This window comes from Sarcophilus harrisii, chromosome 4 (assembly GCF_902635505.1).
Source record: "Sarcophilus harrisii chromosome 4, mSarHar1.11, whole genome shotgun sequence".
NCBI classification, from domain to species: domain Eukaryota; kingdom Metazoa; phylum Chordata; class Mammalia; order Dasyuromorphia; family Dasyuridae; genus Sarcophilus; species Sarcophilus harrisii.
The window spans coordinates 350,330,856-350,350,238 of record NC_045429.1 but is presented as its reverse complement, the minus strand read 5'-3'; the positions used below and the strand labels follow the sequence as shown (position 1 = coordinate 350,350,238).

The following is a 19,383-nucleotide window of genomic DNA, read 5'->3' as shown; positions in this document are numbered from 1 at the left end:
GGAGGGGACTGGACTGGAAGCTACTCGCGCCGAGGAGAGGGGTGACTTTGGAATGGAGGGGGAGGTCGCTGAGGCGGGCTGGAGGAGGCCAAGCTAAGGGGCCCTTTTTTCCTTCCCTTCCTCCCTTTCTTTCAAGGTGCCTTCTTTTTCTTTCCTCTTTCTCCCGCCCTCCTACTCCTCTCTACCTCCTTTCCCCCCATTTCCTTGTTCCCTTCTCCTTCCCCTCCCCCACGGTCCGCGTCTTCATTCTCGGGCAGACTTCCCGTGGGGTGGGGGGGGGCGCTCCATACTTTGGGGGAGGGGATCCCAGGCTTGAATCCCCTCCCCCTCGCTCGCTTTCCCCCTCCACCCGGAGCTTCTCGAGAGAGAGAGAGAGACGACCTTCCTTCCTCACCGACCGCCACGCCTCTCCTCGCTTTGCCTCGCCTCGCCTCGCCTTGCTGCTGCTTCGGCCACTTGGGTGCATGTGCTGCCTGCCCCCCCTTTCTCGTCAACAGCTGCCCAGGCTTCGTTTTGACGCCTTGATTGGCACGAGCCAGGGGGGATTCGGGGAGGAGAAGCACCCCGCTCCTCGCCCCATCCCTCCCTTTCTCTCATCCCCTTCGCAGCCCGCTTTGAGCGTTAGAAAGGTATTTAATATGAGGCCTTGATTAAGGTGGGAGGTGTAGTGGCGCCTAGTGTTTTAACTTTTAATCCTCTATCTCGTGCAGTTTTTCAAATGTTCACTGACCGGGTTGTTAATTTTGAATAGCTACCGTGTCAAATAATTAGAAAATAATTAGAGGTATTGTTCTTTCCCTGTTTCCCAAACTTTCAAAAATCCTAATAAGGAGAATAAGATCAGTTCTCAGATTTATACTGCACTTTAAAAAAATGCAGCCAAGTTTAGTGGGTTCTGTGATTTTTTTTCCCCCACATGGAAGCTTCTTTTAGAAACGAAACAGCAGTTTTACTTTTCCTCATGAAAACTATCAGCTAATGAAAGCTTTATTCAATTCCCAATTAATAAGAATGTAATGTTAATAAACTGAGAAAACACCAGTGCTGATAGCCAAGTACTGCAGCACATAATGAAATACATATGGCACTTTAAACTTGAGTCGTGCCCATTGTTGATTCTTATTGAGTGTGAATTGAATCTACTTTAAAACAAGTAAAATCAATGAGGAAGGGCCGGACTGCTGGAGAATCCCAGGATTCTGCCCGGAATTAAGATTAGATTGTTAGAAGTCTTGTGCAGAACGGAAAAAGATCCCTTTGGATACATTTTGAGACGCTATAGAAAGAAAAGTAATCTAGCAAATGGGAGAGAACACACTATTCCAAACTTAGGGTGTGGTTTGGAGGAATGTGAGGAGTTGGAAGCGGAACTGGAGAAGGAAGGAGAGGAGTAGATGCTTGAATAGAAGGTGTCTAAGCTAGGGCTCCAAGTGTGAGGTAAGAGATCTAGTAGTGGGAAGCTTTGGGGATGAAGATGGAAAAAAGTATGTGCGATGTGGACTGAAGTGGGAAACCTGCAGATAACAGTTTTCCTGTGTTGGTACTTCAGCTTCCAGAGTAAAGCTGCTGCTAATTTATCACAGGGGAAAAACATCTAACCTCCTTTGATGAGACCAATAGTATTCATTCTACATTTCATAAAAAATGGGACCTAATAAATGTTACTTTCCGTGTAATTGTGATATTTCCTAAATTATCATTTTGTAAAATGTGTATTCGTGAAGGACTTTCACTTTTCTTGGTTCTGTTGGGCAGTGGGTTGATTTCCAATCAGAGACATTGTGTAAGCCTTCTAGTTTTTGTTGTTGTTCTTTTACATTAAAATTAATTTAGGGTTTTTTTTTTAGATAATGAAATTTTCTTAATGCCAAAAAGTTAAAATCTTATTCTGAATTGTTTTAGAAATAATTGTGTTTTTCATGTGATGATCTAGTAAATTCTTTGTAGTATGTAATGTAATTATTTCCCATCATCAGGATGAAGGAAACTACAGGTATAAATTCTTACTGTTGCAGAAGAATGGCAAGTGAGGCAGTTGAGGTTCACAAACAACCCTGCAACTTTGGGGTTAGCTAGTACAGACTTGTTTGTCTAGCCTTTACCCATCCCCAGCAGCTCTCCTAAATGTATGAATTTTTTTAAAGAATTTGCCGTCGTTAAAAAGAGCCCCAAACCATGACAATTCACCCTAGCAACCACTTTGTAAATTTGTAAATAGAAGTTTTGGCAAATTAATTCTGCCAGTATGATCAGTCACTTCACTGAATTACATATGTTTCTACTATTTCAAGAGTATCTTTAGCAAACCTTGACAACTGTTCAACTGTTAGTCATTTTCATTAGGTGAACATTCATGAGTGATATAAGCAATATTTCACATATGGCTTGAACTTGTCTTAGTTCAGATTTCTAGTAGAGGATACTGCCTAATTATACTGCTTAAGTTTAAATTCTTGCCATCTATAAATATGAATGTTGTTTTCTGTGCTAAACTTTTTTTTCTCCTGCATGTTATTGAATTCTTAATCATTTTGTATCGTTTATGCTTATGGTTAATCATTCTTAACCTTTCTGAGATAAATCCACTCAAAAATAATTAAGCTCAAAGTATACAGATAAAAATTAAGAATTTTTTGAATCCAACAATCAACAGTGTAGTTAATAAAGCCAGCTGCCTTAAAAAAATCAAATAGATCCTGAAATTTAACCGCTAAATTGTAATATATATATATTTATTTTTAAATAAATGCATGGGGTTTCCTTCTATTTCACAAATTGTATAATTTCCAGTGTGTGGTATCTGTATGTTTTCTCATTTCTCTCTATAATTTTCTCACTTAGTTCTTGGGGATGGAGATGTTTAATGCCATCTTTAATATCCTTTTCAAACATAATTGCAAACTTTTTTGTCATTGTTATTATTCTTAGAGAACCTTGAGGACAGATAAACTATTTTTGCTTTTCTTTGGATCCCTGGCATATAATAAGCGCTTAATAAATGCTTACTTACTAAGACTTTATTTTAAGATTAGTAAAGTCTTCTCTTTCAAGAATGTAACAAATATTTTTAGGCTATCTAATAATACTGTCAACAAACATAAATATTAAAACCATATCCTTTAGTTTCAATATTCAGAGTATATATTTTATACTGAATTTTTGTTGCTAGATGTTTCAAGTAATACATTTTCAGTGGCCTCTGATTTAATTTCAATTCCTGTCTTAATCCTTTTTTTAAAGTTCTCTTTGTATTAGAATAAGAGATCTTAAGTGTTTGGGTGGAATAGACTTTTTTATCTAGGAAAACATCCTTTTTGAAGGTAGGATTGGGAAGGAGGATTAAGGAGGGAAAGAAAGCTCATATTTGTTTTTTTTTCTTTAAATTTTTTGAAAAGTATATTTTTTTAATTGAGTTGTAGAATCTGAGAAACCAGATTTGGGATTCTTTGGAATTATATTGTATCTTTACTCTTACAGCTTTTAGTAATTTTTTTCTTATTTTTTAATTGACCAAATAATGTAACTGTGATTAAAAATTGCACTTCTTTTTTCCTCAGAGGTTTTGAGTATGAATCTTGAAAAGCATCCTGGTTTCCTATCATGCTCAAAATAAATTATTCTTTCCTATTTAATTCTGGAATTTTTACTTCAAATTCCTATAATAGCTTAGTCTAATTGGCATATGACTTATGAAAAAAAAATGTGGTATTCATGATATGGTTTTAAATAACTCTAGAAGGAAAAACTTTGCCACAGACTTGGATAGCAAGTACCCTGTTCTTCATAATTGATGATTAAAAATATTGGATGTTAACATTTGTAATATTAGTGTTAACATTGTTTTGCATACACAAGATTTTAAAAAAAAACTGACCACTTCTAACACAATAGTGAACCATTTTAATCCTTTTATTTAACTGTTTAAAATGCAGGAAATTTCCTTTTTACTGAGTAACACAGAAATGGACATACCATAAAGGAGAGTTTGAGTAAGATTTGGCTCTGTTGATTATGATTTCAAAAGTGTTTTTGATTTGAAATAAGAAGCAGGAAGGAGCTAGTAGTGCTTACTGCACACTAATATTTGATGTTTTCTTAATCTATTTTTTCTTTAGTATGATTGGACATCTTATTGACTGAGTGGTATTTGTCTAGTGCCCTTTTTATGTTGTACTACTAGTGATCCTGCACAAGAAGCAGTGCAATGTTAAAAGGGCATTGGCCAGTGATACCGGTCACATTTCTGGGCTCTCACAACTGCTTTTTCAATGGACTTTCATCATTGGGTTAGTTGCCCTTAAACAATGGAAATAGATGATAGTGACTTGAAATCTGAGTTGTCTCCTGCACATTACTTTGTTACTTAAGTTTGTGGGAAATGAAAGTGCTTTCCTCCTATTAAAACTGGGAGGAATGTGGCAGGAATGGTAGGGCGAAAGATGTTTAAATTTTGTTCAAAGGAAAAAAATTGCAGTTGGCTAACAATACTAAAGGTTACTCTTTTGTATACATTGACTCATTAAATGTCAAGGAAACTATTGCTTGCTTTGTTGTTTAGAGCAAAGGAATAAGATAATTATTGATTATTCTCACCAAATTCTTAAAACAGAAAGAAGTGAAATGATAAGTACAATGAATGCACTGCAGGAATTTCTGGAAAGATAAGATTAATATAAAGAAATTGTTCATCTTAATTATCTTACTATGCATTTGGTTCTTAGTAATTAAAAAGGAGACTCATTGCATAGTAAATAGAGAGCAAAAAGTCAAGTTAGTTTGTTTTTTGTAGCATTCAGCCACACTTGATTTACATCCTAACAGAATTGAAATTTTTTTTACAATATTAATTAGTAGTTATCATGTGTATTTTGATATCTTATGACATGTTTTTAAAAATTCCATTTTAAAACAGTGCTTCCAATAGCACATTAGTAAGAGTGAACAAGTTATTGTATAAATAAGTTGGCATTTGAGTCCAATTTTTATACACATTGAGGTAAAGATTTTTGGGTTTTGGGCTATCATGGTAATGATATTTTGGGATTTCTCATATCAAAAATGGCATCTTTACTGTAAATGTTATATATTTTTTAAAACCTCAGCGGGTGTTCTTTGTTCTTTATAATATTTCTTATGATAATACTGCTAACGAATGCTCTGACTTTATTGCACTACTGTACTTTACAGCTAGCAGTGCAATAGTATTGTCAAAGCATCTGAAAGCAGAATACACAGCAATATTTTGATTCATGCCTTATGACTAATGATTCCTTCAAAATTTGTGGGTAATTTTCACTTAATTTGTATATTTCCTAATTGTACCAGAAAGACATTTGTGATGAAATTATGAGTTTATGTTACTGAACTTTGTGATAATTTATGCCTTAACTTAAATATTAAAATTTTAAATACATTTAAAGTATACATTTAAAAAATTAAATTTACAATTATGTGTTTTAGACTTAACTTTGAAAAGAATGCTTCTACATCTAAAGCTGTAGTCTGGCAAAGTTAATGGTAACTTTCTCAAAAAAAAAATCCATGTTTGTATGAATTAATTCAGTACAAATTTGTTTGTTTCAAAGACTCACTAAAATGTTAATTGAGACACATTGTCTTAATAGCAGTAAAAGATAAAGGTGAACTTTATTTGTAAGTCTATAAAGTGTCACCTTTCTAAAAACTGATATGTTGTAAAGAGTTTGTTTTACTTCCATAGATGTATTTTATCATTTTGTTATTATAAAAATTGCACCATAATCTTAATCCCTATTCAAACAAGTTTTGAAACTTGATTTTAGACAGGTTGAATATTTTTCTGATATGAAATGTTTTCTATGTTCCTTATAAACCTTTCCTTTTCAGCCTGTGAAAATCTACTATTCTAAACTGGTGTCTTCTTGGAAACATTCGCATTCATTGAAGATTCCAAGATTGATAGAAAAATCTTTATTTGTGTTACAACAAATAAAATATAAGTTAAGAACCTCAAAGTATTTTAACTAATATACTTGTAAAATAATAACATGGGGTTTTATTTTGTCTTGTTTCTAGTAAAAACTTTTTTATTTGATTTATTTTATGTGATTTTCTTAGTTAAAATACACATTGACAGACACTGTTAATACAGCAGCTGTTAATACAAATTTACAGTACAGAAACAGTCCTTGGTGGCATAATAAAAATACAGAAAAACACAATTGAAATTAAACTTAATTTTATACTTTTTCAACACTTAAAACCAATCTCTTCCATATTTCCTATTAACACTTTCTTTTGTGCTTTTAATCTAGTTAGAAATTGCAAATTATTATAAATCTTAAGAGTCTGACACAAAATTGTGTTTATTTACAAATTAAAGTCTGTGAACTCAAGTAATTGCCTCAATTATCAAAAACTTTGTTGGATTGTTTTGATACTGGCAAGTTTTCTTAAAATTTATTTAACTGGAGTTATTCTAACCAGCACTTTTTAGCTTGTCAAAAGAATAGCTTTTTTAAAAATCTAATCTATAACCACCAGTCTTGGACTCCTGTGTATAAAACATCTGGATAGTTTAAATTCTCTCACTAAAACTAGTTTGATACACTACATCATGAAATTCTTGATTCTGGAAATTTTTAGGAATATAATTTGTTCAATTGATGAATATTATTCAGTTTACTAACTAGCTGTGAAATATTTTAAAATCAATTATCAAAGTATAAAGATATTTCAATAGAAAGCCATTAGTGAAGCATAGAAGAAGTAATTTCCGACTTCAGAATTCATTTTAATTCTGCTTGACTAATTACTGTGTAGTACTTAGACCTTTAGGCAGATTAAGAACATTTGATAATTTTGAAAAAAGGCAGAAGAGTTTCTCTTAGGGAGAATTTCTAATGTTCTAATTTAAATCGGGACTATTTTAATTTTTTGAGGCAAAAAAAAAAAGAAAAGCCCCTATCATGTCCAATTGAACTCTTTGGGACTATTAGTTCCAAATTTAGTTATGCCATTAATAAAGAAAATGGCAGATGAGTTGAACAAAAGAGATGACACATGATGTTATTGTAAACTAAAATACAGAGTTGTAAGGGTTGGGGAATACTTTTTAGCTTGGATTCTGTTTCCTTTCCCCCCTCCTTTTAAAAAATAATATTTTCTCCCAGTTATATGTAAAGACAGTTCTTTAACATTCAGTAAAAAAACAAGTTCCAAATTTTCTCTCTCCCTTCTATATCCTTCCCCCTCCCTGAGACAGTAAGCATTTTGATATAGGTTATACCTGTTCAGTCATGCAAATCATATCACTGTGATAGTCATGGGGGGGGGGGGGGGAGACATAGATTCAAAGTGGAAAAACACATACACAAAAATTACAAAAAATAGTGTGCCTGATTGTGCATTCAAAAAATTTTTTTTTTGGAAGTGGATAGCAGTTTTCATCTTGAGTCCTTTGAAATGATCATGGATCATTATTGCTGAGAATAGCTAAACCACTTGGTCATCCTTACAATATTGCTGTAAATTGTAAACAGTGTTATTCTGGTTCTGCCCACTTAATATACATCTTTCTGGATTTTTAAGCTTTCTCTTTGGATTAATTTTAAAAGTGAATGTGAATTACAGTTACAGCAAATCCCAAAAGTGCTTAGGAGCATTGTTAAATTGATATCTATGGTAATAGGATTTTATAAAAACATGTTTTGGTGTGATTTCATGTAGGACCCAATGTTACAACCTTCCATGCATTTCTACAACACTTTAATACAATCTTTGTTTTATGAGTTACTTATGTGGGTCATGTAGGTATGACCTGACAATAGTATATATGGAGGAAAGATTTGAACCCAAGCCTTCCTGATTCCAACCCTCATTTCACTATTAGAATAGAAAGTTTAAAAATGAAGTAATTACCTTCCATGTTAACATATTCAAGATCAAATTTAAAGATAGTAGATCTCATTCAACAAACTTTGTGTCATATGCTAGGTTATGGTAATAGAATTACAAAAGTAAGATAGTGACTAGTCTTCAGTTGGTTTATTTTGGGGTAACTGCAGGAGCACAGATGAATAAGTAATTAAATAAATACGCAAAGTAAGTTTCTATACCTGAGAAGGGAACAAAAAAATGGTGGTAAAGAACCAGCAAATAGTAGAGATCCAGATTAATTTGTGGAGGAGTTAAGTACTTTAGCAGAGCTTTGGAGGAAAGTAAGGGGTTTTTTTTTTTTTCTTTCCCCTCAATAGTATTTTATTTTTCCAAATACATGTAAAGATTTCAACATTCATTTTTATAAGACTGTTCCAAATTTTTCTCCCTTCCTCCATCACTTTTCCCCTTCTCAATACAGGAAGTAATGCAATATAGGTTAAATATGTGCAGTTTTTTAAAACACTTACATATTTGTCATTTGCAAGTAAAATCAGACTAACAAGGAAAAAAAACAAGAAAGAAAAAGCAAACAAAAAGTTGAAAATGGTATGATACAGATTCAGTCTTTACAATTCTCTCTCTGCATATGAATGGTATTTTCCAATCCATGTTTATTGGAATTGCTTTGAATCACTGAATTGCTGAGAAGAACCAAGTCTATCATAGTTGATGATCACACAAACTTAATTTTTGTGAAGAATGTTTTTCTGGTTCTGCTTGCTTTTCTCAGCATCAGTTCATATAAATCTTTCAGGCTTTTCTAAAATCATTCTGTTCATTTTTTATAGAACAATAATGTTCTGTTAATTTTACATACCATAAGTTATTCAGCCATTCCCCAAATGATAGGTATCCACAAATTTTCCAATTCTTTACTACCACAAAAAGACTGCTGCAACCATTTTTGCACAGGTCTGTTTCCCTTTTTTATGATCTCTTTGGGATACAAAGTATTGATGCTGCTGAATCAAAGGGTTTTGTAGTTTGTGATAGCACTTTGTACATTGTTCCAAATTGCTCTCTAGAATGATTTCACACCACCACCACCAACAACAACACATTAGTGTCCCAGTTTTCCATATTCCCTCCAACATTTATCATTATCTTTTCCTCTCATCTTAACCAATCTGAGAGACATGAAGTGGGTACCTCAGAATTGTCTTAGTTTTCTTTAATCAATAATGATTTAGAACATTTTTTTCATTTATAAATTGCTTTAATTTCTTTATCTGAAAATTGTTCTTATCCTTTGACCATTCACCGATCGGGGAATGACATTATTATAAATTTGAGTCAGTTCTCTATATATTTTAGAAATAAGGCCTTTATGAGAAACATTGGCTATAAAAATTATTTCCCAGCTTTCTGCTTCCCTTCTAATTTTAGCTGCCTTGATTTTGTTTGTGCAAAATATTTTTAATTTAATGCAATCAAAATTAACCATTTTGCATTTCTATTTCTTTAGTCATAAGTTCTTTTCTTCTAAAATTGGTGTTTCTAAGAAGTTAAATACATCCTGATAAAATCGCTGATAAACACACTGGCTGTAAGAGGAAAAAATAAATAGCTAGAATGAAGAGTATATGTGATAAAACATTGAGCCTTGGGAAGTTTACTGGTACCAAATTCATAAGGGCCTTGTATTTTATTCTAGAGACAAATGAAAGTATAGAAGCTTTTTGAATCAAGGGGGGAGGTGTGACATGGTTAGACTTGTGCTATAGGAATGTCACTTTGGCATTAAGATAGCTAATATGCATAGGATACATAAAAATATTGCTTTGAATACCAATGATTCCTTTTAATTTTTATCATTAGTATTTTCACAACACATTGGGGAATAATGAATAGTGTTGCCCTTGAAGTCAAAGACACTGACCTGAAATATTTCAAAAGACCTTGGAAAAGTAATTTGAGATTATAGCTCTAGAGCTGGAAGGGACTTCAAAGGCCATCTAATCCCAGCCCTCCTTTACAGATGAGGAAATTTGAGACCAAGAAAGGTTTCAGAGTAACTCAGATCATACAGGTAGGCAGTACACCAGAGGTGAGATTTTAACCCAGGACTTCTGACTTCAGAGCCAGTTCTAAGATTTAACTATCAAGTCAAAAGTTGGAATTTCCTTTGTTGTTTCAAAAAAGAAATTATAGGTCTTTGAACATGCATTTATCATTCCATAGTTCCTATTTTTAAGTTTAGACAATAGCTGTCTCATAGCTATCCAAGGTAGTTAACATCTGTACAGATGAGAAAACTAAAGTTTAGATATGGTATCTGATTCCTATCAGATTAAACAATAAACAAGGGAATTGAATCAAAAAGCATATGACTTCGGGACCTGTGTACTTTATACTCTTACACATTTCTCTGTTTAAATATAATAGACTATCATGATTGATATCTGTAAATTACTAAATGATTATGGTTATTCATATCTCCAGTTCTAAAACTTTGGCAATCTTTCTACTTGTTATTGAATCTATATACCTATTTTCATTAGTTTCAAGAATGAATGTCCATTTCAGAAGCAGACTTTTACAGAAAAAAGATATTTTATTAGCCTCATCCCTTTTTCCTATCATAATCTATCTCCTTTAACAATTTAGGATATTCAGGGGGCAGCTAGGTGATAACAATACATGGAACAACAGTCCTGAAATCAAGAGGACCTGAGTTCAAATCCAGCCCCAGACACTTAATATTTACTTAGGCAAGTCACTTAACTCCAATTGCTTAGTCCTCCAAAAAGAATTTTTTTTAAACAAACAAAAAAAACCCAATGTATGGTATTCTAACCACATTCAATTTAAAGAAATCAAATGTCCTAGTTATTTTTAGTTCAGGGCTCATTAAAACCTTTTTGTTTCAAGTCTTGTAAGTGAAATTGTTTCTAATATAAGTGTACATTCTCATCATTGTGTAGTTTACAACTTTTCATTGGGAAATCTCATTATCTTATAAAATCAGTCTTGTTACATCTTAACAGTATTCTTTGTCCCTCTTATTGGAGAGTGTAACCATAACTCCATTTAAGGATGGGAATAGGACTGAGGTATCTCATTTTCCAATTATTTTGTGTTTATTTGACTCCTTAATCACCCCCCACCTCTCACCCTCCTTTTTAACTTTCTTTTGTTAGTTGTCTCCTTCCTTCCCCTCTCCAGTATCTTGGCTAAGAATATTTCAAATGAGGGCAGAAGAATCTGCTAGTCCTAGACATCAATAACAACTTCCCCCATTAGATTGTAAGCTTTTTGAAGTCAGAGACTTTATCTTATTTCTATCCACAGCACTTAATACTGTGTCTGGCATATAGTATGTGCTTAATAATAACTGTCCATTGACTATTGGTTAATTATTATACTTTCATCCCTAAACAAGCTTTGCATATTGAATATAATTTACTTTTATAATTAAAGATTTTATAGTACCTTCCTTGGTGTTATAATAATCATTTTAAAAATTCTCTTAAAATGTTTTATTAACTTAAACACTAAAAAAGATGAATGCTTTGATATATAAAGAACATACAGTTATACATAAAACTGACTATTATAGCTTGTTTTTAAGTATATGCTAAAAATAAGTATCATTTTATAATGTAGGAAATTGAACTGATTCTATAGCAATTCCAGATCATATCCTGGAAATTTATCTGTATTTAAAATAAATTACTGATACCAGTTTATTTTTATGTCATTTGCCTCTTTACAGAATCAGGGTATGTGAATAGGTCCTGATTTAACTAAAAAGTTCTAAATAATTACATTTTTCCTGGTCCTGAATCAGTAAGATACTTCTATATTGTTAAGCTCCTATCAAACGAAATAAAATAAGATCTTCACTGAATAAATCCTATTGATTTGACTTTTGATTTGTTATATTGACTTTGATTTGTTAACATAAAATTTTGTTTGTCTTAAACCAGCTATCTTTTAAAAAATATTTATTGTGTAGGCTTGTTACATTAAGTTTTTTTTATTCCAGAATGAAGCAGTGTGAAACACTTTTCTATTTCTAACTGAGCTCTAGTATCTCAATATGTTGAATAGGAATTCTTGAACTGAAAACTTAAACATTTTATGTCATATTTGCTTGTATGATACTATAGTACCATTTTATTTTTGGAGGAAGATTATGAATATTTGATATCTATAGCTGAGAAATACAGCAGGGACATTCATGGCATGGATTTATACGGACGAGTTTACATAACATTTAAAAACTGCTTTAAAAGATACCAGAGATCTTGGGCATGGATCCAAGGACATCATTTGTAGGGAATGGGGATGATAATAGCTCATCGAAAAACCATTTCACTTCTAATGCCAAAATATACTGTTCTCTTCCTGAATCCCCCTCTCTTGGCCTCAAGTATAGCTGCATTCCTTTTCTTTGACTTATTTCTCACCATTCACGAATGTTCTAATTGGAGCAGTGGGTGGAGTTGTATCTTGGAATGGATTTTAACCTTGGAAAAAACCCTTAATTTATTTTCCTCTGTGAAATGAATTTTCTTGCATATGTAATATACATCTTTTTGGTCACTCACAAGGTTAAGCTGAAGATAAAATACCAAGGGCCAATTGCTTAGTCTTGCTGCCTTCAGTGCGGAAGGAGTTGTTAAAGGTTTTTAAGGACCTCAAATAAAAAGTTACACCATAATAACATAAGGATATCAAGCATCTCCAGTATGGAAAGAAAGTCCTTAGTATCACCCCTCTGTATCTCATTTCAATTTGATCTTGATTCAGAAAAGTAGGGAAAGTTAGCCATTTTTGATCATCTCCTAGAGGTAAGGTGAAATGCCAAGGATATCTGTGAAAGTTTGAGAAAGAGTGGATTTCACCAATGTAAGGAATGTGCTTTGTTCCACATAGGAGTGTATTCTTTGTGTTATTTCTTGAAGAATTTGCCTAGATTAATTAGAGGGGCAAAAAAGGTGACATAATATTCCTTTTTAGTTTAAGTAGGCAAGAGCTTATTTAGTTTATTCTCCTCAGGATGGAGACAATGTTCTGAAAATAAAAGTAGAAAAGGTTATATTATAAAAAATCTGTCACTTCTCTCTTTATTACTTAAATATACACTTCCTATACTTTCATAGTTTTTGGAATGTTAGAACTAGAAGGAGAACAAAGAAAATGGGTCCAGAGAAATAAAGTGTATTGCTTAGAGTAAAGCTAGCTTGAATCTAGGTTTTGTTTGCCAAGTAAATGTTCATTCTTCTATCCCTTATTTTGAAAGATGCTTAAATATCTAATGCATGGAGATTCCAGATTGGCTAATGTGTCCCAAATACTTTACTTAGCAGACAAAAAGTTATTTTGCCTTATTCCTTAATTCTTTGGAGATGACTATTTATTCAATTTTTTTTCCCTTTTCCTAAAAAGACAAAACTTTTAAAAGTTTTCATTGGAAAGTTAAACTAGATAATTTAAGATTTACAAAGAGATACAAGAACATTTGAAACAAATCAGAAGTCCATCCAGATTAGTATTATCTCTGAAAATGGTAGTAAGGATATTCTATGAGAATATTGTTTTTCATAACATGCTTCTGATTGGACAAGAATATAGCCCACATATCTCCAAATTTTCCTTTGTAAGTGGTTAAGTTCTTATTCTTTTCATAGCAAGTTCCATCTATTTACTATTTGGTACTCATAAATTTAGAATTGTTGTGTTTTTGTTTGTTTTGTTTTAAGAGAGCTTAATGGTTCTGATAAAGGCCTCATTTCTAAAATATATAGAGAATTGACTCAAATTTATAAGAATTCAAGCCATTTTCCAATTGATAAATGGTCAAAAGATATGAACAATTTTCAGATGAAGAAATTAAAACTATTTCTAGCCATATGAAAAGATGCTCCAAATCACTATTGATCAGAGAAATGCAAATTAAGACAACTCTGAGATATCACTATACACCTGTCGGATTGGTTAAGATGACAGAAAAGATAATGACAAATGTTGGAGAGGATGTGGGAAAACTAGGACACTAATATATGGTGGAATTATGAATGGATCCAACCATTCTGGAGGGCAATTTGGAACTATGCTCAAAAAGTTAATCAAACTGTGCATACCCTTTGATCCAGCAGTGTTTCTACTGGGCTTATATCTTAAAGAGATCTTAAAAGAGGGAAAGGGACCCACATATGCAAAAATGTTTGTGGCAGTTCTTATTGTAGTGGCAAGAAACTGGAAACTGAGTGGATGCCCATCAGTTGGAGAATGGCTGAGTAAATTATGGTATATAAATGTTATGGAATATTGTTGTTCTAGAAGAAATGATGAGCAAGCTAATGTTAGAGAGGCTTGGGGAGACTTACATGAACTAATTCAAAGTGACATGAGCAGAACGAGAAAACCATTGTTACACAACAACAACAAGATTATATGATGATCAATTCAGATGGACACAGCTCTTTGCAACAATGAGATGATTTGGATCGATTCCAATAATCTTGTGATGAAGAGAGCCATCTACACCCAGAGAGAGGCCTATGGGAACTGAGTGTGGCCCACAACATAGCATTTTCACTCTTTCTGTTGTCTGTTTGCATTTTGTTTTCTTTCCCAGGTGTTTTTTTTCTCCTTCTTGATCCGATTTTTCTTGTATAGCAAGATAACTTATATAAATATGTATATTTCAGCATATTTAATATGTATTCAATTACCTGCCATGGGGTGGGGCAGGGGGGAGAGAAGGAGGGGAAATTTTGGAACAGAAGGTTTTGCAAGGGTTAGGGTTGAAAAATTACCCATGTGTATGTTTTGTAAATAAAAAACTTTAATAAAAAAAAGAAAGAAAGAAAGGAAATATCAAGTAATCAGGAAAAAGCCAAGTTTCAGTGAAATCCATAGAAGGGGAAAGAGTAAGAAAAGAAAAGTTTTATTATAAAATTAAGCGGGTTTTTTTTTTTAGTTTAGCAAATTCTATTTTAAGTCCTATATGTTGGACATACACATTTATTTAGTATGAAAATGAAATAACAAAGAGAGGCTAGATTTGTTTGAAAGAATACTGTGCAAGAATTCTTATGTAATTAATGTCAATACTTTTTTACTTTTTTTCTTTTATGGCATGTTTTAATTAACACAAATTTATAAGGTTATATAAAAATATTATAGAGGGACTAATATCAAACAAAATCCTATATGATCAGAACTAGAGCTAAAAGAAACATTGGTGTCATCTAATGCAGCTCTTTTACTTTACAAATAAAGAACTGAGGCTTGGGAGAGTTATAGGCATATATTATTCTCACAGTATAGTTTAGGCTATACAAATGCATTACCAGATGCAGTAAAAATGTCTTAAAAGGTAGCTAGCAAAAATTAATTTTTTTTATTATTTAAGATACATTATTATATTTATTTTTACATTGTTTTTACATAAGTTTTTCCTAGCACCCCTTCCTCTCTCCCTGCCCCATAGAGACATTTCATATGACAGAATTTTTTAAAGACAGAAGAGGAAAAAAAATTAGTAAAACTGATCAATATATCTTCTCCTCCCCTCCCCCTTTCCCCCCAGGGCAAAATAAAAAAATCTGAAAATATATTAATGTTCCATAGCTGTGGATCTTTCACTTCTACACAATTGGAGGGAGGTGTCTTTTCATATTTCTTCTGTTTTACAATTTTGCAGCATTTACTTTATGGTTGTTATTCTTTACATTTGCATTGTTGTAACCATTGTGTTTATATTTTTTCTTTGTTCTGCTTACTCCATTGCATCAGTTCATGTTAGTTTTTCCATGTTTCTCTGTATTCAACACTTTAATCCTTTCTTAAAAGCATATTTTGGGATATATGGAATTAAAATCATGCTTAACAGTGACCTCATCTGAATGGATTATCACATATGTATATTATGTGTAACAATACATACATACCTATTTTAATAATCATGTAAAATAAGAAGAAATATCACAGTTCTTTGGAAGTGAAACTCAGTGATAAAAATACATTAGAGATATCCCTTCAACCTGCTGATATCTTTTGCTATAGTTTGTCTTTACAATCTTTAATTCCAATTTTAATGTTACTTTACAAGTAGAAAAGAGAGTAGTTTGAAAAAATGATGTATCAAAGGGTTAGCTAGCTGTAGAGCTTTGCTCTGGTAACCATTTGAAGATTAGTTGTATGTTTTTTTCTAAACCCAAGTAATACATAATTTCTTCATAATAGGTCGGAAGAATAGAAATTAAAATAGAGAGTTTTAGGAATGGAAAGGTTTGAGGCTTCTCAGAAATTTTATCAGTTTGCAAGAACTGAGTGATTACTGCATATGTGCCAAGCACTGTACCAGGTACTAGATATACAAGTACCAAAAAAACAGACCTTGTATTCTATCTGGGAAAGCAAATAAGAATATATGAGGTGTGTGTGTGTGTGTGTGTGTGTGTGTGTGTGTGTGTGTTTTTAAGGGAAATAGATTCAAAGCTGGAATAGTGGAATGGAGACCAAGAAAAGCCTTTGTACCTCTGCTTTTTGACTTAGTACCTAAAATTTCTGTCATGTCATTATTTGGCTCATTTCCTAATTTATAAGGAATTTAGACGTTTGGCTTAAAGGGAGAAATTAGAAATAACTTTAATTTAGAATTTGGAAATTAAAATTCTAAAAGTTGCATCACAATTTCAATTGAACTGTCAGTTTAGCAGTATTGATAGAAACAAATATTGCTAAATGCAGTTAAAAAGCTATTTAATTTCTCTTGAAATGTCATAAAGGAAAAAATTTTTCAAGTGTATGTCACATGCAGCTTAATCCCGTTTTTAAAAAAATTATTTTTAATACTTACTGATTTATGAATCATGTTGGGAGAGAAAAATCAGAGCAAAAGAGAAAAACCAGGGGAGAGGGAAAAAAAAAAAAAAAGGCAGAAAAAATAAGTGAACGTAGCATGTGTTGATTTACATTCAATCTCCATAGTTCTTTTTCTGGATGCAGATGGCATTTTCTGTCTAAAGTCCATGGAATTTCTTTGGATCACTGAACCACTGAAAAGAACCAAGTCTTTCATAGTTGACCACGGCACATTCTTACTGTTACTGTGTACAGTGTATTCTTGGTTCTGCTTGTTTCTCTTAGCATCAGTTCATGTAAATCTTTCCAGCCCTTTCTAAAATCAGCTTGTTCATCATTTTTTATAGAACAATAATATCCCATTGTCTTCATATGCCACAACTTAATTCAGTCATTCCCCAATTGATGGACATCTACTTGTTTCCCAGTTCCTTGCCACTACAAAAAAAGGGGCTGTTACAATCATTTTTGTACTTATGGGTCCTTGTCCCTTCTTTATGATTTCATTAGGATATAGACCCAGTTGTGGCACTGCTGGGTCAAAGGTTATACATTATTTGATAGCCTTGACATAGTTCCCAGATTGCTCTCCAGAATGTCTGAATCAGTTCACAACTCCACTAGCAATGCATTAGTGTCCCAGTTTTCCTACATCCCCTCCAACATTTATCATTATCCTTTCCTATCACCTTAGTCATTGAGAGATATAAAGTGGTACCTCAGAGTTGTTTTAATTTGGATTTCTCTAATTTAATAGTGCATTTTTTCATATGACTATGGATGGCTTTAATTTTGTCATCTGAAAATAGTTTGTTCATATCCTTTGAAGCTTAATCCCATTTTTACTCTTGTTTCTGTAAGCCATGTCATTTCTTTTATGCTTAGTTTGTAAAATGTGAAACAGTCTAAATTTTTATGGTATGTAAACTTTGTTTTATGGTGTTAATATATTCACTAGACATCTGTGCTATAAAAATTTCTGGGGACATTCTCAACATTTGGATTTTGAAACCCATGTATAACAAGGGCAGTAACCATGGCAGAATTTAAATAACTTTCATATTAGATGGAGCACTCCAAAAGGAATCCACAATACCCGTAATTTGCTTTGAAGAGTTTGGCATAGTTTTGGGAATTTAAGTGTATCAGTTTTTAAAAGCTTTTTATTTTTCAAAACAAATGCGTGCACAATTCTTCAACATTAACCCTTGCAAAATCCTGTGTTCCAATTTCCTCCCCCTCTCCTTATCTTCTCCCCTAGATAGCAAGTAGTTCAGTACATGTCAAACATGGTAGAAATATATGTTAAATCCAATATATGCATACAAATTTATACAATTATCTTGCTGCACAATTGAAAAATCAAGTCAAATCCAATCAAACCGAAAAAAAAAATGGGAGAACGAAAATAAAATTAAAGCAAACAACAGAAGAGTGAAAATGCTATGTTGTGAACCACACTCATTTCTCACAGTCCTGTCTCTGGATGTAGATGATTCTTTTCATCACAAGGCCATTGGAACTGGTCTGAATCATCTCATTGTTGAAGAGAGTATGGCATCATTCTTAAGTCCATTATAATATCTAGACAAAAATGCTGTCTTTTTTTTTTTTCCTTTTTCTTTCTAACATCAACATTTTATCTTATCTCTTAAAATACAATTCTTGTTAGGACATATCACTGCTTTGTATTGTAGTTATTTGCATATGCTTTTCTTCTCTGCTGCATTGTTAGTTCTTAGAGGGTAAGGACCATGACATTTTTTTTTTTTTTTGTATCTATTTTTCATCTCTTAGCTAACCTCTTACTTCTACCCCCAAACCTTGCATATACACTAAATAATTGAATAACAATTAAATCCCCTTCTGAGAATTTTAAGTATCTTGCCCAGGATCACATAACCATTATGAGTCAGAATAGGTCTAAAACCTCTTCCTGGCTTTAAGGTCAGCTTTTTAGCTAGCACTTCATGTTTTCTCTAAGTTTTAAACTTATTGTTAAATTCCAACACCTTCCCTTCTGACCCAAGACTTCTTTGTGTTGGAATCCTAGTGTTAACTCAACTTGAAACAAGGTGATAACTCAAGGGAGAGAGAAAGATGTTAGAATCCTATTGTTAACTCAATGGAATTGATACAATGCTTGTGTTCACACCTTTAGAGAGCTAATATAAGCAAGAAATATTTAAGTACTCATTGGAGTTCACAAGTATGGGAGATTCACAAAGTTAACTTTGTGAATTCACACCTCCCTTGAAGCTCTTAGGGACAGAGAGCACTCTGGGAGGAAACTCATAATCCCACTCTCATATCCCACAATCCCACTCTTGGAGAAGGAGCATAAATAGCTCAGAGCTTCAGGGAGCCAGTCAAGTGAGTTACTTTGGAACATTGCCAGGGGTCGGAGAGGAGCACTCTGGAAGTCCACAAGCCCTCTCTTGGAGGCAAGAGAGATTCATTCCAACTTTCAACTTGGTGCTGGCTGGAGACATTCAGAGTTGAGCTAGAGGAGTCAGATCCATTCCATCTTCCACCTTTGTGCTGGCTGGAGACTGAAGAAAGCAAAGGACAAAGCTGCAAGAGCTCTTAGAACCACGGAGAGAGAGAGGTCTCTAAGAAAGCTAACCGGGTTTGGAATGAGAT

The 19,383-nt window shown here is 33.0% G+C and overlaps 1 protein-coding gene and 1 non-coding gene across 2 annotated transcripts in view; both read left to right on the top strand.

The window, feature by feature from the left end:
- Window positions 1-205: 205 nt before the first annotated feature.
- Window positions 206-19,383, top strand: part of SKA2 (spindle and kinetochore associated complex subunit 2) — a 52,487-nt gene continuing 33,309 nt past the window's right edge. Inside the window, exon 1 of the mRNA XM_031966503.1 lies at window positions 206-629. Coding sequence (XP_031822363.1) covers window positions 465-629 — 165 coding nt within the window. The 5' untranslated portion in view covers window positions 206-464. The remainder of the gene's footprint in view (window positions 630-19,383) is intronic.
- MIR130B (microRNA mir-130b) lies at window positions 4,099-4,248 on the top strand. Its single transcript, NR_105722.1, has one exon. It is a non-coding gene; the product is annotated as a microRNA mir-130b (primary transcript).